At 36.3% G+C, this 18,396-nt stretch overlaps 2 protein-coding genes across 2 annotated transcripts; both read right to left on the reverse strand.

The window, feature by feature from the left end:
• Positions 1-31: 31 nt before the first annotated feature.
• Positions 32-8,374, reverse strand: EDA25 (CCAAT-binding factor). The gene is made up of 16 exons (XM_011074370.3): positions 7,654-8,374; positions 7,081-7,153; positions 6,693-6,812; positions 6,461-6,536; positions 6,103-6,171; positions 5,935-6,015; positions 5,646-5,717; positions 4,825-4,917; positions 4,517-4,660; positions 3,861-3,944; positions 3,613-3,756; positions 3,129-3,218; positions 2,431-2,513; positions 1,991-2,347; positions 1,411-1,633; positions 32-1,003 (listed from the first exon to the last, which is right to left on the reverse strand). Exons 1-16 carry the CDS (start codon positions 8,309-8,311, stop codon positions 317-319), a joined length of 3,054 nt encoding a protein of 1,017 aa, XP_011072672.1. The 5' UTR covers positions 8,312-8,374; the 3' UTR covers positions 32-316.
• A 1,262-nt stretch (positions 8,375-9,636) lies between these two features.
• On the reverse strand, positions 9,637-18,300 carry LOC105157870 (Phosphoinositide phosphatase family protein). The gene is made up of 16 exons (XM_011074372.3): positions 17,785-18,300; positions 16,418-16,622; positions 16,151-16,316; positions 15,345-15,567; positions 14,888-14,964; positions 14,388-14,575; positions 14,213-14,310; positions 13,972-14,105; positions 13,781-13,876; positions 12,872-13,235; positions 12,376-12,497; positions 12,100-12,213; positions 11,352-11,543; positions 10,725-10,901; positions 10,383-10,476; positions 9,637-10,126 (listed from the first exon to the last, which is right to left on the reverse strand). The coding sequence occupies exons 1-16, from the start codon at positions 17,893-17,895 to the stop codon at positions 10,007-10,009; spliced, it is 2,481 nt and encodes an 826-aa protein (XP_011072674.1). The 5' UTR covers positions 17,896-18,300; the 3' UTR covers positions 9,637-10,006.
• Positions 18,301-18,396: the final 96 nt, after the last annotated feature.

Raw genomic sequence — 18,396 nt, forward strand, 5'->3', positions numbered from 1 at the left:
CACAATGTGCTTTCAAACATTAATCTCAAGATGAATGAACAGGACATAAATTATGTAAATTAAACCTTATACAATAAAATTTTCCCAAAGGAAACAAGAGCAGAAAGCAAGAATATTTTACTGACCAACCATCAGATGAGTTCTGAGGATTTAGACTAAAAGTGGGGCAATTCTTTTGTAAGTTGGAAAAACACACTGCAAACTCCGATCCGGATAGTTGTCTGGGCCACGAAGTCAATGGAGTTCTGCGCACCTGTTTAGACAGCTAGAGTCGTATCTTTCCCTCCTTTTCTGACTTACAAAAATGGACCTGAGGTTAAGAAACTTTTCTCTTCTTCTTTGATTTGTTCCTTTTCTTTTTCATGGATGAATTTGATTCAGGAGCATTGTCCTCCATCAAGTGTTGGTAATCTTCAAGACTTGCAAAAGGAGAAGCTCCAGAATCTTTAAAGGTTCTTCGTTTCTTTTTCCTTTGATCAATTTTCCTTTGATCAAAGCTGTCGTCAAAGTCACTTCCATCATCAGCTGTCCCTATTGCAACATCATCATCACTTCCATCATCAGCTTCCCCTATAGCAACATCACTGTCACTGTTGTCGCTGTTTTCCCTGGAGCTGGTTTCACCGTTCTCAATATCTTCATATTCAATATCTGACGGGATGTCTAATTCTTCATCACTTCCATTAGCAATCAAATCTTCATCATCTTCATCGGCAATCTTGTCCAGGTCATCATAATCATATTCACCTTCTTCTGAAGTGGGGTTGACAGAATCTAACATATTATCAATCTCTTCATCATCACTTCCATCCTCATCACCATCGACAGCATACAATTCTTCAGCAGCCTCATCCTCAGCTGTCTTCTTCTTTTTCTTTTTTGGTTTCTTTGAGGAATTCATTTTGTTCAGGTAGAACTTATGGAAAACCACATCCTCAGGAGGCACATCAGATTCTGCCAGTGATAAGATTTCTGATCCTATCAGCTGGTGGTTCATGTCAATCTGCAAGAAACCGGCAAAAAGTTGCAGTTACTATGGAACAGTTGCACCTAGTTGGGCAAGAGTTGGTATAAAGGAAATCCAAAACAGAGAAATCTCTTCACCAAAAGAGTGAGAAATGTAAAGCTATCATATCAAGTGTACTGCAGGTACAGAATAGTACTAGCACTTCCGCTCAAATGTTTTTGTCTGAATTAGCAATATATATCAGTTCACAACTTGAATCTTTAAGGTCTTTCCCTCGAAAGTAAAAGTCATGAATTAACAACCCAACATCTCTAAGTGAGGATACTTTCTCAAAGTAGATTGCTCAGCTTAATAAGAGCACTTATTTATCAACACCTCAATAAATATACTATCAAAGAAAACGAGAACATCTTATTGTGGGTTGAGGGGGCTGACACACTAACCTTCTTGGCAGGTTCAATCTGGGAGGCACCATGCCATATACTTTGCTTTGGTTTCTTCTCCATGAATTTGTCTAGGAATGCACCAAGTGAAAGGTCACTAAGCGGATTGCCATTGTACACGATATTGACCCCAGAAAGAAGTGTTCTGGCCATTGCAGCTACCGAGGGGTGCACATGTGAAGCGAGCACCATCAGCTCCCACCAGCCTACCTTATCTGCATTGCTGTTGCTCACGAAATTTAGGAAGCATAACAGTAAGTATAAATGAAAAGATAACTGCCCCAGTGACCAAAGAATAAAACTTAAAATAATGTGCACGAATGTACCAATTGCTTATCTTAGTATAATTCTCATTTGGTATTCGGGCAAATTAGTAGTAAATTTTTGCAATGCCTTTTCTGGAAAACCTTATCATATTCAAATACCTCGCTATAGAATACTCTCCAAAGGATTACACCTATGCACAAATCATTGGATTAGGCAGAAAACTCGAAGTATCCATGCTTCTCAAATTCCCGTATGCACAGTTAGACGATTAACACTCAGAATAAACTCACAACTATTCAATTGTAAAAATTACCAATAAGTAGGTTCCCTGTGCCGTGGGTTGTAACCTTGGGGCAACATTGGACCTTGATGATTCCGGACTTCATGATCAGAAGTTGGCTTAAATTCCTCAAGTTTATTGAGACCACCTTCCCCAAGTAAATCATCTGTATCATTGAGAGTATCGCCTTCAGAACCAGAAGATGCAGAACCACTTTCACTGGGTGATGATTCGCTATCATCATCAGATTCTTTTTTTATGTCAGCAACAATCCCATTATTGTCTCTGTTAGGTACAGGAATGACTTGATTGTCATCATCTTCTGTAATATCTTCAAAATGCTCAAGATCTTCATCAGCATCAGCAGCCTCATTTTGAAGCAGTACATTCCTACATGATAGAAGTGTTTCAGAAATAAGATTGTTTTATCTTTGCAACACTGCATAAATAGTTTCCCAGGTAAAATAAAATACCAAAGAGGAGGCCGTGCTTTAAGGACTTCAGACAGCAGAAAAAGGCATCCACTAGCATACTGAGGTGGCAGCTGTAGGGCAACCTGCTAGGTGACGGAGCAGTCAACAGAGTACAACAACAAAGAAGAGTGCATAGTGTCAAACTAAAAAAACCAATTCTGTAGAAATTAATATCCAATGACAAAGAAATGGATACTGCTGGTGCTAACCATTAAGGTTGTCCTCTATCCAGCTTAAAATAACTAAAGGCATAAAAGGTTAATCTCAAGCTATTCCCATTCTTGTGCTTCAAAACCCCCTGTATTACAATTATTGTTTTTTATTATTATTATTCCATTAAATTATAAGAACATGCACATCTACAGTCCACTTTATCTTTGGGTTGCTTCTTCTCTGTGTGTCACGGCTCAAACTATATATGCTCCACATCTTGCAGAAAGCAACAATACAAATAACAGCTTGACAACTTATTGGATTTTATCATCGATCATGCTCGAATAAAGATCTAAAAAATGGTCCCATTAAGTGTCCCATATAAAAAAGAGAACCTAAATTCTCGTTCTGGACTATATTTGAGATATCATACATTATATGTACACATATGTCTGCATGACTGTATGAGTTGAAGTAATGGTTTCACCACATTCTCAAAGACTACACCACCACTGGAAAAAGCACAAAATACTCTCAATGCACACCTGCAACAAACGCTTGGAGAAGGCAGCAACTCGCTTTATATTGATATCATTCTTCATTGCCCTCAATATTAATGCAATAAACATTTCCTCCTGTAGAAGTTAAACAGAACACAACTAAACAGTGAAAACTGATCCTGGGGGAAAAAGAATGAGAGTTTATACAAAGTACAAGAGAAAAAATCAGTAAAGTTTAACGATAAAAAGCTTACACAATAAACTCAAAAAAAAAAAAAAAACAGTTCATTTTTAACACAATTCATCAGACAAATACTTTCCCACCAGCAGGAAAAGGAGCTAATAATCCTTTACATTGCCAGACAAATAATCATCCAAAAAGCAGCCACTCCATTGCAGTTAAAATAATTCTTTGAGGATAAAATGTAAATGTTGACTATCTGCTGTCAACAGAGCAGTATTTACAGGAACCAAACAGAATTGCATAAAGTACAAGACTAAGAATACAAGGATAGATAATGTCACTAGCCTTTGAAGAATTCATCGCAGCTGGGAGCAGGAGTTTTGAGTACAAGGCACGATAAAAACGATCACTGACAATTTGATTCTTGGATGAAATTTTGTCAAGAAGCATTAAGGCTTGAACTCCAACATTGAAATTCTTAGAATGAACCTGATCATTAAAGCAATTCCTCTCTTATAAGATATGCTAGATGCTACTATCATATGGAAATAAACTTAATTTCCAAATAAGTTTCTGGGGATCAAAGGCCCTACCAGCTGAAATAATAAAGGTGTCTGGACCTCTATTACATCATCAGCTTCATCCGTGGATACAAATGGAAAAGCTCTATTGACACCCTGCATAAGAGGAAAAGGGAAGCTGTTAAGTAACCATTGTGGGAAGAGTTTCTGACACCGCAATAGACCTATAGTATCAGTAGGCATGAAATAAGACAACCTGGAAACTAAAACAAATAATTACTGATTTTCATTCAATCGAAAATAGATGTTCAGAAAAGACAGACTTCCGATATATACGCACTATGCTTTACTGGAATTTTTTTGTATTAATATGATACCACAGATTAGCATTACATGGTAGCAGCCTCATACCTAGAATTTCTTATGACTAAGCATACCAGCTTCCTAGCATCTAATCGTGGTATTGAATCCAGTTGGTGCTTACTCTATCAAACATGATATGGAGGCAACAAAAACACAAATACAATTTGATGATCAGAGGAAGTATTGTTTTTGGCTATTGGGGGCGTTATAAAGAAGCATCATCCCAATATTCAGGATCAGGCATTAGGAATGGATGCCTAGAATATCAAGACCCAATGCATGGCATGGTTAGAGCTAAAAAGTCTATGCAAGATGTCCACTATATGGCATAAACTAAGAAAGAAAAAAAGATGGCTTTCACCGACAGCTAGAAGAGCTGATAATAATCGCGAATCCATTTCAACATGTGTTTCCGATGTGCCTTTCGGTTTATCCTTCTTTGAAGAACTGGAAGCTTTTTCGACTTGCTTTGCTGCAGAAGGTGTTGCTCCGGCCTCTGATATCAAAACCTGCACAAGTAGGAAATATCATTAAATCCTTCCCAAGGTGTTAGAGTAAAGATGCTACCTAACAGGATGGGTAAGATGAAAATTGGATGAATCACTCAGAACAGAAACAACCACAAAAAGTGATGGATGCATGGGAAAATGAATATGAAATCTTCAGAAACAACCTTGAAGAGAGCAAAATAAATATCAATCAACCGCTTTGCTGCTTTAGGTCCATCTCCTTTGTGACTCAGACGAATTTGACTCAAAAAGTTCACCTATACATCAGTAGGCATCAAAAGAAATAAGGTTGGCAGTATCAGGATTAGGACATGAACAAGAATCAACTTACAACAATAAGAATCAACTGCCATTGTTCAAAGAGGACTCACAAGCTTGAGTATAAACAACCAAAAGGGATCAATGCAAACAAAACAGATTCACGCTGCACAACAACTTGCCTATATTTCGAATATGCCATAAAGTGTCAGAAATCACATTTTCTCCAAAAAGCTACCATTAAAGAATTATAAAAAATAATTAAAATGTAAATGAGAAGAATACAAGCTAAACTACATCTCGTGATAATCAAGGCATACCCAGAACCCAGAAAGCAAGAGATTCTGTCAAATATTACTCGAGGGCAATTGTTATTTCAACAATTGACTAACAAATACAGTGCCAGCAGACTTTTCTTTTCTTCTTCTTGTATCTCTCTTTTTTCCTTTTCCCATCAGCACTTTAAAGCTAAGTTGTTTATAAGATTCCAACAATCATACTCTTCCATACAGAATAAGCATAATTGACGAGTCATCAATCAAATTAAATAGAGAAAAAAGAAACAAATTTAAAATCATATCAAATTGATCTTAATTTAAAACAACACTTCAGATTTGCATGCTAAACATGTAAAGCTTAGTCAAGCATTAACCAGAGAAAGAACAGATCACCCAGGGTATTGGGTATTATATTAACAGTAAAAGCTGGGTGAAAATTGTGAACATACAGCATGATACTTGGCTCGCAATCCAAGACGAGGCCGAAAAAGGAAAGTATCCACTTCATCAATCACGACTGCCTGTATCGAATAGAAGAAACTTCTCAACACTCTATTTCCATTGATCACTTGGAAAATGACATTAAAAAGGTACAGCTTTCAAACAGCAGACTTTTGGAACATCAGAATTACTCACAAATTAACCAGAAGAACCAGTAATGACTAGATTAGAGGTGTTGAAATGCATGTGCCCAAAAAGTTAAGGAAATAGCACACGGTACAAAGAACATGAAATTACCTTCATATTTGGATGCTCAGTTAAAAGATTTGCCAAGTGATAATCAGCATTTGATGCGACTTTATTTTCAGGATCCCCAAGCTGTAAACAAGTCAAGAATAAGAGAATATTAATTACATATGCATTGAACCATATGTAACTGTATGCACAGAGGAAATGCAAGTACACCTTATTCACCAATGAAGAGAGTAGCCGGCGCTCTTGTTCTGATTTGCTCTTCAGCAACATATATATAGTCTGATACATTGGATCAAACATGGAAACAAGTAAGACGATCAACGGTTTTATGTTGCCTTCAGTTTCAGCTCCTTTTATGGATATGTTACATAATTTAAAGACTATCAAGGTCCACCACTGACCTAAATTATATACTAAATAAATTATCTCAGAAGTTCAATATGTCAGATTTTATCATTATCGAGCAATACTCAAATAATCTATCACCACTTAAGCACTTATAATGCTAAGCATGCACGTGCATAAGGTTGTATAAACCACATCGACGAAACACAGGTGAAATGCTAACCTTCAGTGCCATGCTTTTGAGCTTAACTATTACGTCAAGTGAAGCTTCCTCAAGCGCAGAAATAAATTTTTCATACCTGCAAACAGTATGTTTCATGTATCTATAGTCATTATCAATAAAGTATGCCCCTTAATGCCACAGATAGTATCATATATTCATCTTATTATTTTACATGAATAAAAATTTTACTTGAAGTGCAAATCATCAACAAGATCCAGAGATTAATCAATACCTTTCCTTTAAACATTCCTCCCAATGCCAAAAGAGTAAAAGAGAGTAACCATCTTTTGTATCAGGCAGGTGATTTAATGGTCGCTGAAAGAGAGTTTTCAACTTGCGGTCTGGTAGTAAACTGGAAGAAGAATTTAGCAAACATCAAATAAAGTGCAAACTGCAATGCCACCATGACAGTATCCAGTAGGAAACACATAGATATCTGTTGTCCACACATACAGCAGGCAGAAAATTAACCTATCATTCATGAAACAAGCTGAAAAGAGGCAATTGCTTGAGTAAATATTGGTTTTTATCCTTTGAGAAAGTTTTCCCAAGATAAACATCTGCTGTGGAACTTCTTCTTGAACAAGTAAAAGGAAATTAAAATAAATACGGATACTCACATAATAAAAATTTCTTTCAACGCTTCAAAGGCTGTGAATGCATGCCGTTTCCCAACTTTTGACGTCACCATTCCTGCACATCGTAATTCTCATAACATCATCTTACAAGTCATCCAGAATATAACAACCATTTATAACAATCAGCCACATTAACAGTACATGAATAAAGCAAATAATTGATGCAGACAGTACAAAGAATATGAAAAGCACATGAAGTTTCAAGGGTTTCCCTTACATAGAAAACTAAAAAGAAGACATTTCTAATTAAGCTTTCTGCAAAGGTAGAGATAACAGCAAACCAGTGACATAAATTTTTCTCCAAATGCACTGAAAACTACTTTATTTCAAATTAAGCTTTCTGCAAAGGTAGTCTCGAGTACATTGATTTTCTATAATTACTATACCCAGCAAAATCACAATCAAGTAATCCACTAGAACGCTAAACAGCCTATGCTGTACTCACAGCTAGAAAGTATATTTTCCCAGTGAACGTTTAGTCCACACGAAACATTTTACATCAAAGCTTCAAGTTAACTCAGCTCAAAACTCAAATAACCAACAAAAGCATATTACCCAAAAGCGAGTCAATTGATCTCAAATTCGCAATCGCATTATCCCCAATCAGAACAGACAGTGCCGAAACCTTATCCGCAGCCGTTCCCGATCTCTGCGTAGCGACAAGCATCTTAATATCCCCATGTTGCCCTCGTGATGACATGTAATCCTGTGCATATTGCACCAATAACCGCTCTCCCAGCTCTTTCTTCTTCTCCACCAAACTCCTCCATTCCTCGACACTATTAAACTCAATTTTCTTATCCTTTCCAATCAACTTCTCCTCCAGCTCAGCAGCATCGTCATGCCACACCCCTAATGCACTGGATTTCACCAATGGGAGCTTCGGAAGATTCTTAAATCTGTTGTTATCAGTTTCCGCCAACAAATTACTGTTTCTGGGTTCGTACTTCTGGTTTTTAGTTGGCTTCTGGTCTCGTCTGGGGTTTGCTTTACGATTTTTGATGTTGAAGTTTTTCTGGGATGAATTCTTTTGGGTGTTAGAGGGGGACTGAGAGTGGGGTTTAATAGGTCCGGTTTTCCGGAAATCGGAATCATTGAAGCCGGAGGAGGGCGCGGAGGCGGAGGAAAATCCGAGGGAGGAAGCAAAGGAAGCTAACTCGGATTGGAGGGCGGCAGTGTCTTCTGAAGGTTTGGGTTTTCTAACGGCAACCATTGTTGTTGGACTATGATATTGAGAAAAGTGGGAGAGAAGAAGGGTTTTCTAAGGGTTTTGGAGAATGATGCGACGTCGGATCCAGCACCAGTGCACATTGCAGTTGTACTGGAATTGGGCTGAAAACTCAGCCTCTTGTTGAGCTTTGGGCTTTGATATTTGGGCTGTACTGATTGCTAAGCTCGCATATTATACCCATCCTTTTGTGGGTTTTATATTTCTCTAGAGGAAAGAGGAACTGAAAATGTAAAGGGTAGAAAAAAAATAATAATTTTTCTTTAAGGTGTTTGGTTGATTGAAAATGGAGTAAATTCCAAATACTTCAAATTGTTTGGTATAATAAAAAAAAAATATTTTTTATAATTTTACTAATTAATCATTTCCTTCATTTTATATTAAAAAATAAATAAATTAATATTATATTAAAATAATTTTAGTATATCAAAATTTTAAAAATGTTATTAGTCAAAATATTCATCAAACAAAACTAAAATTATATTATCAAAATATGTATTAAAAAAATACTACGAATAACCTCAATAAAAAATTCTAATTTAAATAAAATTAGACTCCGAAAGAATTTTATATACATCCAGTTTTTACTACCCTTCCAACTACTCTCGTAATCAATCACCAAACTTTTTCTGATACATCTATTTTACTTTTCATTTTTTTTGTCACCCACTCTTCACCTCAACCAAACCAATCCTATGTAAATATAGAATCTGAAAGAGTAATTATTGTTTGAAGATTGTGAAAATATAATATTCATTATAACTGATTTGTTCCATGGTTTTTTTTTCGAAAAATTACACAGCGTGCGAATGCATGGATAAAGCAAAATACGAGTTCAAGTATGACTCTTTTTTTCTTTTTATTATTATGTCTATATACATAGGTGGAGGTGAGGAAAATTTTAGTTAGCTTTTAACAAGTAATTACATATTATTTATAGATTTTACAAAAACGTTGAATGTTATTTTAAAAATGCAGGATTTTTATTGATCGAAAAGGGTAGAGAACTTTGACGATATTAATATACTTTCAAGTATATAAATCAGTATCTTGCAGTAATTCCCCCCCGGAATGCATAACATAGTCGGAAACAGAAATGTAATGTTATGGATTGTTGACAGTACATGTGGTGGTATTCGAGCTTTACGTGAGTTATCATTAACGTAATGGATGAGCCAAGTTCGTCAGCTCTCTCTGTATGAAGTTTTGAGTCACTACAGTCACCATCAAGTAAAGCTTTCATGATAGTAAACCAGAAACAGTAAAAGTGACACAAACGATAACGAAGTTCTACACGGAAGAAACAAAGATGGCAATAACATAATAATTATATTACAAAAACATGAAAAACAGAATAACAGTAAACAGTAGCTACGGAATATTTACAACCTAGAGAAAGGACCAAAGAAACCAAAGGGGATGCAGTGCAGTATTACTATGTTTACTCTCTGATCTGAATCATTTCCTAGACTGGTAAAATTAGTTCTGCAAATGTACAACTTGAGAATATCTTCGCTTTGATAATAATTCTATGCTCTGTACCAAAAAATCTTCACCATTTCCTTCTCTAGTATCACCTTTTTTTCCCATTTATTTTCGGTTACTTAATCAACATCCTTCGGATGAATTCCTCAAGTCCAATAACGGCAGAAAATTAGCTTGTGATGAATTCCGTCAACCTCAAGGAAAAAGCATATTTCCGTGGTTGACCCAATGAACAAATGTTTCAGAAAATCCTGTCAGATCATTGGAGCTGCATGCACCACTGTAACTGAGATCACCACTAGCCAATTCCTTTCCCTGGAACACAGAAGAAGAGAGTATACAACAAGAACCAAGCAGTCAACATAAGCCACGGCAAAGGAAATATCTTGCAGATTAATAATGCATTTACTGCACTGGATAAAGGTGATTATGCAACAAAAAGAATGGGTGTTCTGGAAATATCAATATACGCCTAAAGACAATTATCAAATTCAGTCAATAGCACAATAATCTTCTTTGTTAAGGGAAAATTTTGCTACTAGGTTAAACAATGTGCTGTAAGCGAACAGACCTTCATGCTAGATCCAGAGCGATAAGATGAGCCTGCTTCCACTTTAATTTCGCCCGATGACAAACCAACATATGGAGATCCAATTAGCCATGATCTGCAACCACCAAGGACAAAAAAATAAACATTTCCGTTATATCTTCATTTCCTACAGTGGAAAGGTCTCCCTCAAAAGGAAAACCACACTTGTTCCAGGTCCAGGTCGGATTATTCAGCAAGTCGTTACAAAGATAGAAATATATGATCACAAGGATAGAACATAAACATGGTCTGCCTGACCAAACCATGAGAATGGTAACATGAGGTATACAACATGTAACATTGCATACAAGCACAAAGATTTACCTCTCGTATGTATCTTCTTCACATGAATTCCCAGATGACGAAAGCCAATCGACATCAAGAAAATTTGAACAATTAAATGAATCTCCACGTTCAACAAAATATATGCTGTCATTTTCAAGATAGTGCTCTGGTTGCATATCAGGGAAAAGTTGTCTTCGAGACATTGAGGGGGTATACCTACAAAAAGCAGCCACTGTTAGAGAGAGTTGGCATGAAAGAGCTTACAAACAGAAAAACACAGAAAACCCAAAACATGACAAGTCAGAAATAGAAGTATAGTTTTGTACTCATTAGGATCCTTGATTAGGCTCCATCTTATAACTTAGAGGCATTTCACTGCCCACTTCGTAACTGTTTTGTGCATGTGAAACTCAGAAACTATAAGCATTTAGCACACAATTTCCAGGGGAGAAGTAACAGCATGACAACAGATAAAGTTATTAGACATGTCAGCGAAGATAGCTATAAATTGAGGGGGGAAAAGAACTTAAAATATGCAAAAGTTATAGAGTTCCATGGAAATTGCCGAACAAGAATGTCCACTTGAATGGTTCACACTTGGACCATCCAAAAGGTATTCACTGGTCTAATGGGAGCCTCATCTAGTTTCAAACTGTTAACACTTACCTGGAATAAGATATATCACTCTCACAAGTTGAAAATTCTGGAGTTGAATCTGAATGACCCATGTTACAGCCTTGCATTTTTGCAGGCAAAGGCCTGTGAGAATTGTCCATCTGTATAACCTTTGCATCGTCAATAGGTGAGTTGCTGTCGCAGAGGATGTTACCATCAGATAGTGACCTTTTGATTATCAACCTGAAAATTCAGATTTTCATCACATCAATAATACAGAGAAAACAATTTGAGGGGATTTTCAGTACCACAGCACATGTTAAAGAATATAGAGCTCTGCAACCCCCATTTTCCTGTGGAGCACTTATAAGCATCTGCTCTGCTTCTTTTCTCCTTCGAAGCACCCTAAGCATAGTTGTTTCTTATGGTTTACCATGAACCAATGCCATCAATTATTCGTGAATTATATATAAGAAATGGTATGTAAGTCTGAGATCAATTCTTCTATGAACAGGAAGACATTTAAATTCCATTAAAGTAAATAATTAACTCTTGGCAAGTGAGGAAGAGAGAAGTGGAAAAGAGAGGAAAAAGCAAGTGAAGAAAAGTTCATCATCACCAACCCTTGACCGCATGAACAATGAATTTAGGTCTGAGCACACCAAACAGAAACATGTTCTAAACAAATTACAATACCATTTGAATTTTTTTTCCAACTCAGTAGATCTTTTATCAGATATTGAATCGTGTAGAACTCTCAAGCATATAGCTGCAACGTTGGTTTATATGTGAGAATTACCTAGCATTTTCCTCTGCAAAATCAGAACCACGCCTTCCAACATTGTAATGCTGATCAGAATCTAGTTCCCAGAGAGCTGGTTTACCTGGTTGTGGTTGGAAATGCCCCAAGAACCTGATCAAAAACAATTAAACATATTATAATTGCATGGAAAACAACAAGCTAAATTTGTATTCTAATGGTTTTTCTTGTGAAAGAAATGAATGATGATAAGAAACTTCAAAAGAATCATATATTAACATCTTGGAAAAAATTTGGGAGGGTCAACTGGCTTACACATTTATGGCATCTTGTTTCTCAGCATCCATGTACGCATTACTATAGTAACGTTGAAGAGTTCTCAATAACTCTTGGGACTGAGTTGCTGCTTTCCACTGACCTCTTCTCTCTGAAAAGATCTGTTTTATATAGCCAATGGGCAAGGAAAAACATAGTGAAAGTGAGAACTCACGAGCACAAATATAGCCAAGAACGAGCTTAAACTGAACAGTCAAGCAGAACAGAGAATAACAGAGAAATCAAAAGATAGTACAATTTATTCATTGTTGCAGTTTTTTCAATCAGGCAAATGCTGGAAAAACAACTGATGCCATTGGTTAATATAAAGGAAAATCATGTTGAGTATGCATGCCAATATACATTTTCAGATATCATATTCATCATCTTCCCAGATAACTTAAATTTCCCACTACACTTTGAACATAAATACTAAGCAAAAATTCCTTTTAAATTGTGCAAGTACAATCACTTCTCAGGAAATAACTAAGCCCACCTTATTGTGTGCTGCAGATCCACCATATTGAAGAGCAAGTGTGTCACCCATAGCTTCATATGTCTTCATTAGATCATCAGCTAAAGGGGAGTCTAAACTAATGGTAGGAACATTAATGTATCCTAATGCATGCAACTGATGACCAAGAGCAACCAGGCCATAGACATATTGTGCAACATTTGTGCGATCCAAACAGTCTATGCAATTTGTTCTTAGAACCCCTTTCTGAAACACTGGAGGCTTGAGAAAATGACTTCCATTCACATCACGGCCACTAGTGCTGTCTTCGTCGGCATCCTTAGTCACATTGCAAAGGTCCTCATCAGCAAAATCACCATTGCAATTGTTACTGCATGGGAGTTGGCTGCAAAACAGTTGACAGATGATCGAGATCATGAACAAACAGAAGCAAAGCACCAACATTTTGTCTCCTGAATCACACCACCAACAGTAAGTGCATCTCAGGAGCTCCAGAGGAGTAGTATAAAATTGTATCAAGGCTAAGCGTTACCACAATCTATAAATATAACAACAAACAGTAAATCTTTGATGACCATATGAAGCAATTCTCAGTCAAATGGTATGGTATAGAACTACCACATAAGCCTCATGGCAAATTGCAATCTTGAATAGTACTTGTCGTGAATCTTAACACCAATAACACACTTTATCTTATAAATATCCATGAAGCAGTTGGTTTATCAAAAGACCTCCTAGTCTTCACCAACTAACCGAGCATGACAGGCAGCCCAAAACAGCACTCAGACCAACAAATTAGCAACCTGATTTGAGCAAAGATGAAAATATATGTTTTGTGTGAATGATGGAATACTCAACTTGATGTTTATTTTACCAGTTTGATGAAATCGGATAGCCTAGTGAGAGAACCAGTTTATCTATCTTCCTCACCTTGAAGATGGGAGTACTTGACAGTAAAAGAAGCCAGTTAAATCCAATGCATTAGCTGCCACTTTGACTAAATATGCCAACACATTTGATGCTTTGCTGTAAAATAGAAACAATAGAATTTTTTAGTCAAATATTCTGAGTGAAAATCGAACAAGGAAAAAATAGAAAGAAAGAAGATATGCCAGTTATACTTTCTGGAGTATTTACTCAAATCCCAGTGAAGAAACTTCAAGCGATTTTCACGGGTAAGATCTTTATTAATAACTTCAATTGCATGAGCAAACTCTGCACGGAGAATGGATTCTCTGGGCTTCTTTTCACGAGTCTGGCAATCAAGAAAGAAAATAGGAATTCAAACAGTAAATGTCAGGATAATATAGTTTGGAGAAGAATAATGTCAGCAACATCAGTCTATCACTTAATAAAGTATACCTTAATCAAATTCAATATAATAATAGGATTCCCATATCTCTTGACTAGGTTCTCAAAGTGAAGTTTGGTAGCTTCATACTTGTCGTCCTTCTTCGATACTGGACCATGAAATAGAGTCAGCAAAAGACTGAGCTAATTAGCACTTAGAGTAAAGTATATGTGTTACAAGCCATACATATGATGTCAGGTTTAATATTCAATCGCGAGGTCTCCTGTGACCAAAAGAGGGGTATTGAACCCCGGTTCTGCACAACAGAGGATATCTGTATGGGGCTTCCTTCCGGCGCATTGTCAAGCACAATTTGCTCAGTCTCAACATCATTTGCTACACGGCCCTTCTCATTCACCCCCCGTTTTAAGTACCTGCAGTACGCAAAGCAGCAACAAAGAGTGAGTATCAAGAATAACAACTCTTAATTTTCTGAATTCTGATAGTTAATCCTCCAATAGATGAATATAAGCCTTCTAATCCACCAAATCAATACCAATTGCAAATATTTGTCTTGTTGCACAAGTGTTATACAATGTATATTATACCCAAGATGAACATTGAAACAGACTGTGAGAGTTACATCAACGTAAGAAGTGCAAAAATAATGTACCTGCACATACACTATAATCATTCTATAGAAGCAAGAGATAAAGAGTGTATAACAATCTTAGATTTCTAATGACCTGGTTCCAGCGTAATGACGGGATCGTCTAGCAATAAGAATTAGATTAAAGTCACGGCCATTAATTGAAAGTTTAACCTGCAAGTTCAAAAAAACAACAAATGAGTCTTCATAGTCACACAGAAAGCAGAAGTTTAAACGCGCGACCCAAAAATACATTATTACTAAAGACTAAACCACGTAATGAAAAAGCAAATCAACAAAATGATTACACATAAATATGACTATAAATAAGAGCACATAAAAAATTTATGCTAAACTTTTCATAAAGTTAAATTAATGAATGAGAAGAAGCCGGTAAAACATTTTGAAAGAATTTCACAAGAAAGAACACAAAGTTTCCCATAGCACACCTAAGAGAAAAACAAACTGCTATTTTTATATCATTGATAATTTAAAATACCAAGAACATAAACCAACTTAACCTCTATAAATAAATTCTATCAGAAATTAATTACCTGTTTAAAGAATCCATAAACCAATGCCACCGTCCAAATCGAATTCTTGAGCTGATTGCGTATTCCCCGAGTTAGGAATTCATTCCAGACAAACATTGTCTCGTAGAGAATTAATCCTGTTTCATGATTGCTTAGGTTCTTTTGAAGACTAAGCATAACATGGTAGGAGTAGCTAAAAAAGAAGTCCTTTGTCAGATCCACGTTGCGTAGGAGCTTCTTGTATCTAGTTATCAACACAAGAGAAAGGCAAGGCAAAAGCAAGTAAATAGAAGTCCAATTAAAAAGGAAATTATAAAATTTCAGCAATAGATAACATAAAACAAAGGCAATAGATTTCCCCCTGAAACTCTGATGATACCTTGTCTCATTCAACATGTTAAATTAAAACACCAATGTGGTTTGCCCCTGCAAATTTGCTGGGAAAAACTGGCGACGGGCACTAAGAACAATTTAACTATTGAGGATTTCACTAAAGAAGGTGCTTAATACCTCTAAAATGAATATATGATCAATGCATTAACTCCTTTCCCTCAGGAAGCGACGCAGAAATACTACCATGTGCATAAATTATTAACTTCATATAACTGACATTCGGAGAAGGATCTATCACAAAATATTACAGAGGTTACCTCCACAGTGTAGAACTGGTAAAGATGCTATAACGAAACGAACGTGAAAGAGCTCGAAGAACAACTACATTTACAACAATTAATCAAGATACAAAGCACAACAAGCATATTGAATCTTATGTTCTGTCCTCTCATAACACTTCAACTTTACATTTACACATGGAATTGGCAAAAGACCTGTTCTCATTCTTAGAATAAGCCATATTTGAGTGCACAGTAGCATTGGTTATTGGAATCATCTCGCTCTTGGCAACAGAATATACTGCATGACCACAAATCGTGCCAACCTTCCTTCTTTTGGAAATAAGTAGCATGTAATAAGGTCCCAAAAATTTTATGAATCCTGTAACCACAGGAAGGACGCAAGCAGATCAGTAAAAGGATAACCTCCGCTGCCATAAGCATAATTAATTCATTAAGGCAGGAAATCTTGAAGAGACATACCAATAATTCCATAGCAGGTGGTAACAAATTTCAGTCCTCCAGTAGACTTGTTTCCTTCATGAATTCTTTTTAGGAGATCGTAGCATTCAATTTCCGAATATGTAGTGGAATCTTCAGTGATGGCTAGCTCCGACTGCTCTAACCTGTTAATCTTCAAGACTTTCCAACACGTTCTATTTTTGTCCCGTCCAATCATATAAAAATTCTACAGCAGCAAGAAACACATTAATAATCTTAATGTAAACATGGGAACAAGAAAACATTCAAGGTGAAATATTTAAATGTCTCTTTCAAGGGAAGAGAGAAGTAGAAAGTAGCAAAAGGAGAATAAGAACAACTACAAGATAAGAGCAATTTGGATTAAGAACAACTACAAGCTAGCATGTTCTATAAACATGCATCTCATAAACATAAGCCCCAGTTGTATTTACTTCTTTTCTTCTGAGTCATTGTCAGTCTCTAACACGTGTAATCTGAAATCACATATGGTTTAAAACGAAGACAATAATTTCAAGGGTTTTGACTTTAAACAGGCGTCTAACAAGTGTCACCAATTCGGTCTAATAATGTCAGTGCAGCAGCTTAAGAAAATAACCGAAGTAGTTAATGCATGCATACTCGACTTGAAACACAATCAATGCAGTATTACATACAAATATCTAAAAATTTTAGAAATGCTACTATGCATGCAAAATCACCACCAACATGCACGTCCTTGAACACGGTATCAGCATGAATATTCTAGGGTTTTGAATAACACCTAATCTATACTCGCGCTATCTCTCCCATCCTGTGTTATTTCTCCTGATTCCAACGTCAGGAACCACTATCTAGGAATTATACAACTTCAGCAATCTCATGCCAGGAGATGCATTCAGTAACAAGTCAGTCTAGAAGGGTTTAGGTTTGACCCAACAGAAATTCTCAAATATAACATCGCAATGATGACCACCAAGCTAACAATGAAAGAATCTTAACAACACGAAAAGAACCTTTCCAGCTTGGATTTAGCAATGGTCGACAACAAGAAAAAGGAAATGCCTGAGTCCATATTCTAACAAATCTAATTAATAGGATTGGACTCTAGTTATAATTATAGGTAAGAAATTATCAATGCTTCAACAGCCTGAAATCTGTTGTTATTATCTTCTGCTCTTAACACAAACCAGACAATTGTTTCACACAAATCCATAAGAGTTAAAGCAGTTCCTTGTCTTTTAAAACCCAACCTTCTTCCACCAATCAAAATCAGCAATCTTTCAGCCAACCAACTTACATACACAGAAACAAAACAAAACAAAAACAATAAGTCACGTTCGAACAAGAAAAATCAAGGAGATCAGAACAAATTCAGACAGTAAATATACCGAACGAGTTTCATAAAGCCTGAATTTCTGCAAATAGCTGCCGCCGCTGCCGTAATTCGACTCCACATTGCTCCGGACCTGCTGTTCATTCTCCAAAGCCATGCTTCCCATTCCCGAGCGCCGAGCTCGGGCTTCCCAAACCTAATTAGCACATACAATTCTCTAACCAAACTGTGCCAGTAAACTCTGCTATACAAACCCTAACTCCCTCAGATAATCCAATCCATACATATACACATTAATATTCAACACACAAAACTCTCTACTCAACAACTGGCTCGTTTTTCACTTGAAAACAAAAAAACAGCAAAAAAATCGGTGAAAAATCATGAAAAAAAACTTGTACACAAGAAAAAAAATTAAAATTGGCAATGATGATATTGAGAAGAAGTGTTTTTGCGCGTAGATCCAGAGAGGAGATGGAGAAGCAGAGTTCCGGCGACTGAGTCCACAAAAAAATGGTGTGTAGAAAGAGAATAAGGAATATTAATTTTATTTTCCTATTGTTGTATAATAATTGGTGTATTGTATTTAAAAGCGGAGTGTATTTACAGCGAGGACAGGAAATACGAATCCCGTTAGGGCAAAATTTTTCAAATCGGAAAATTTAAT

Source organism: Sesamum indicum, linkage group LG3 (genome assembly GCF_026168435.1).
Source record: "Sesamum indicum cultivar Baizhima isolate 11 linkage group LG3, ASM2616843v1, whole genome shotgun sequence".
Lineage (NCBI taxonomy): Eukaryota > Viridiplantae > Streptophyta > Magnoliopsida > Lamiales > Pedaliaceae > Sesamum > Sesamum indicum.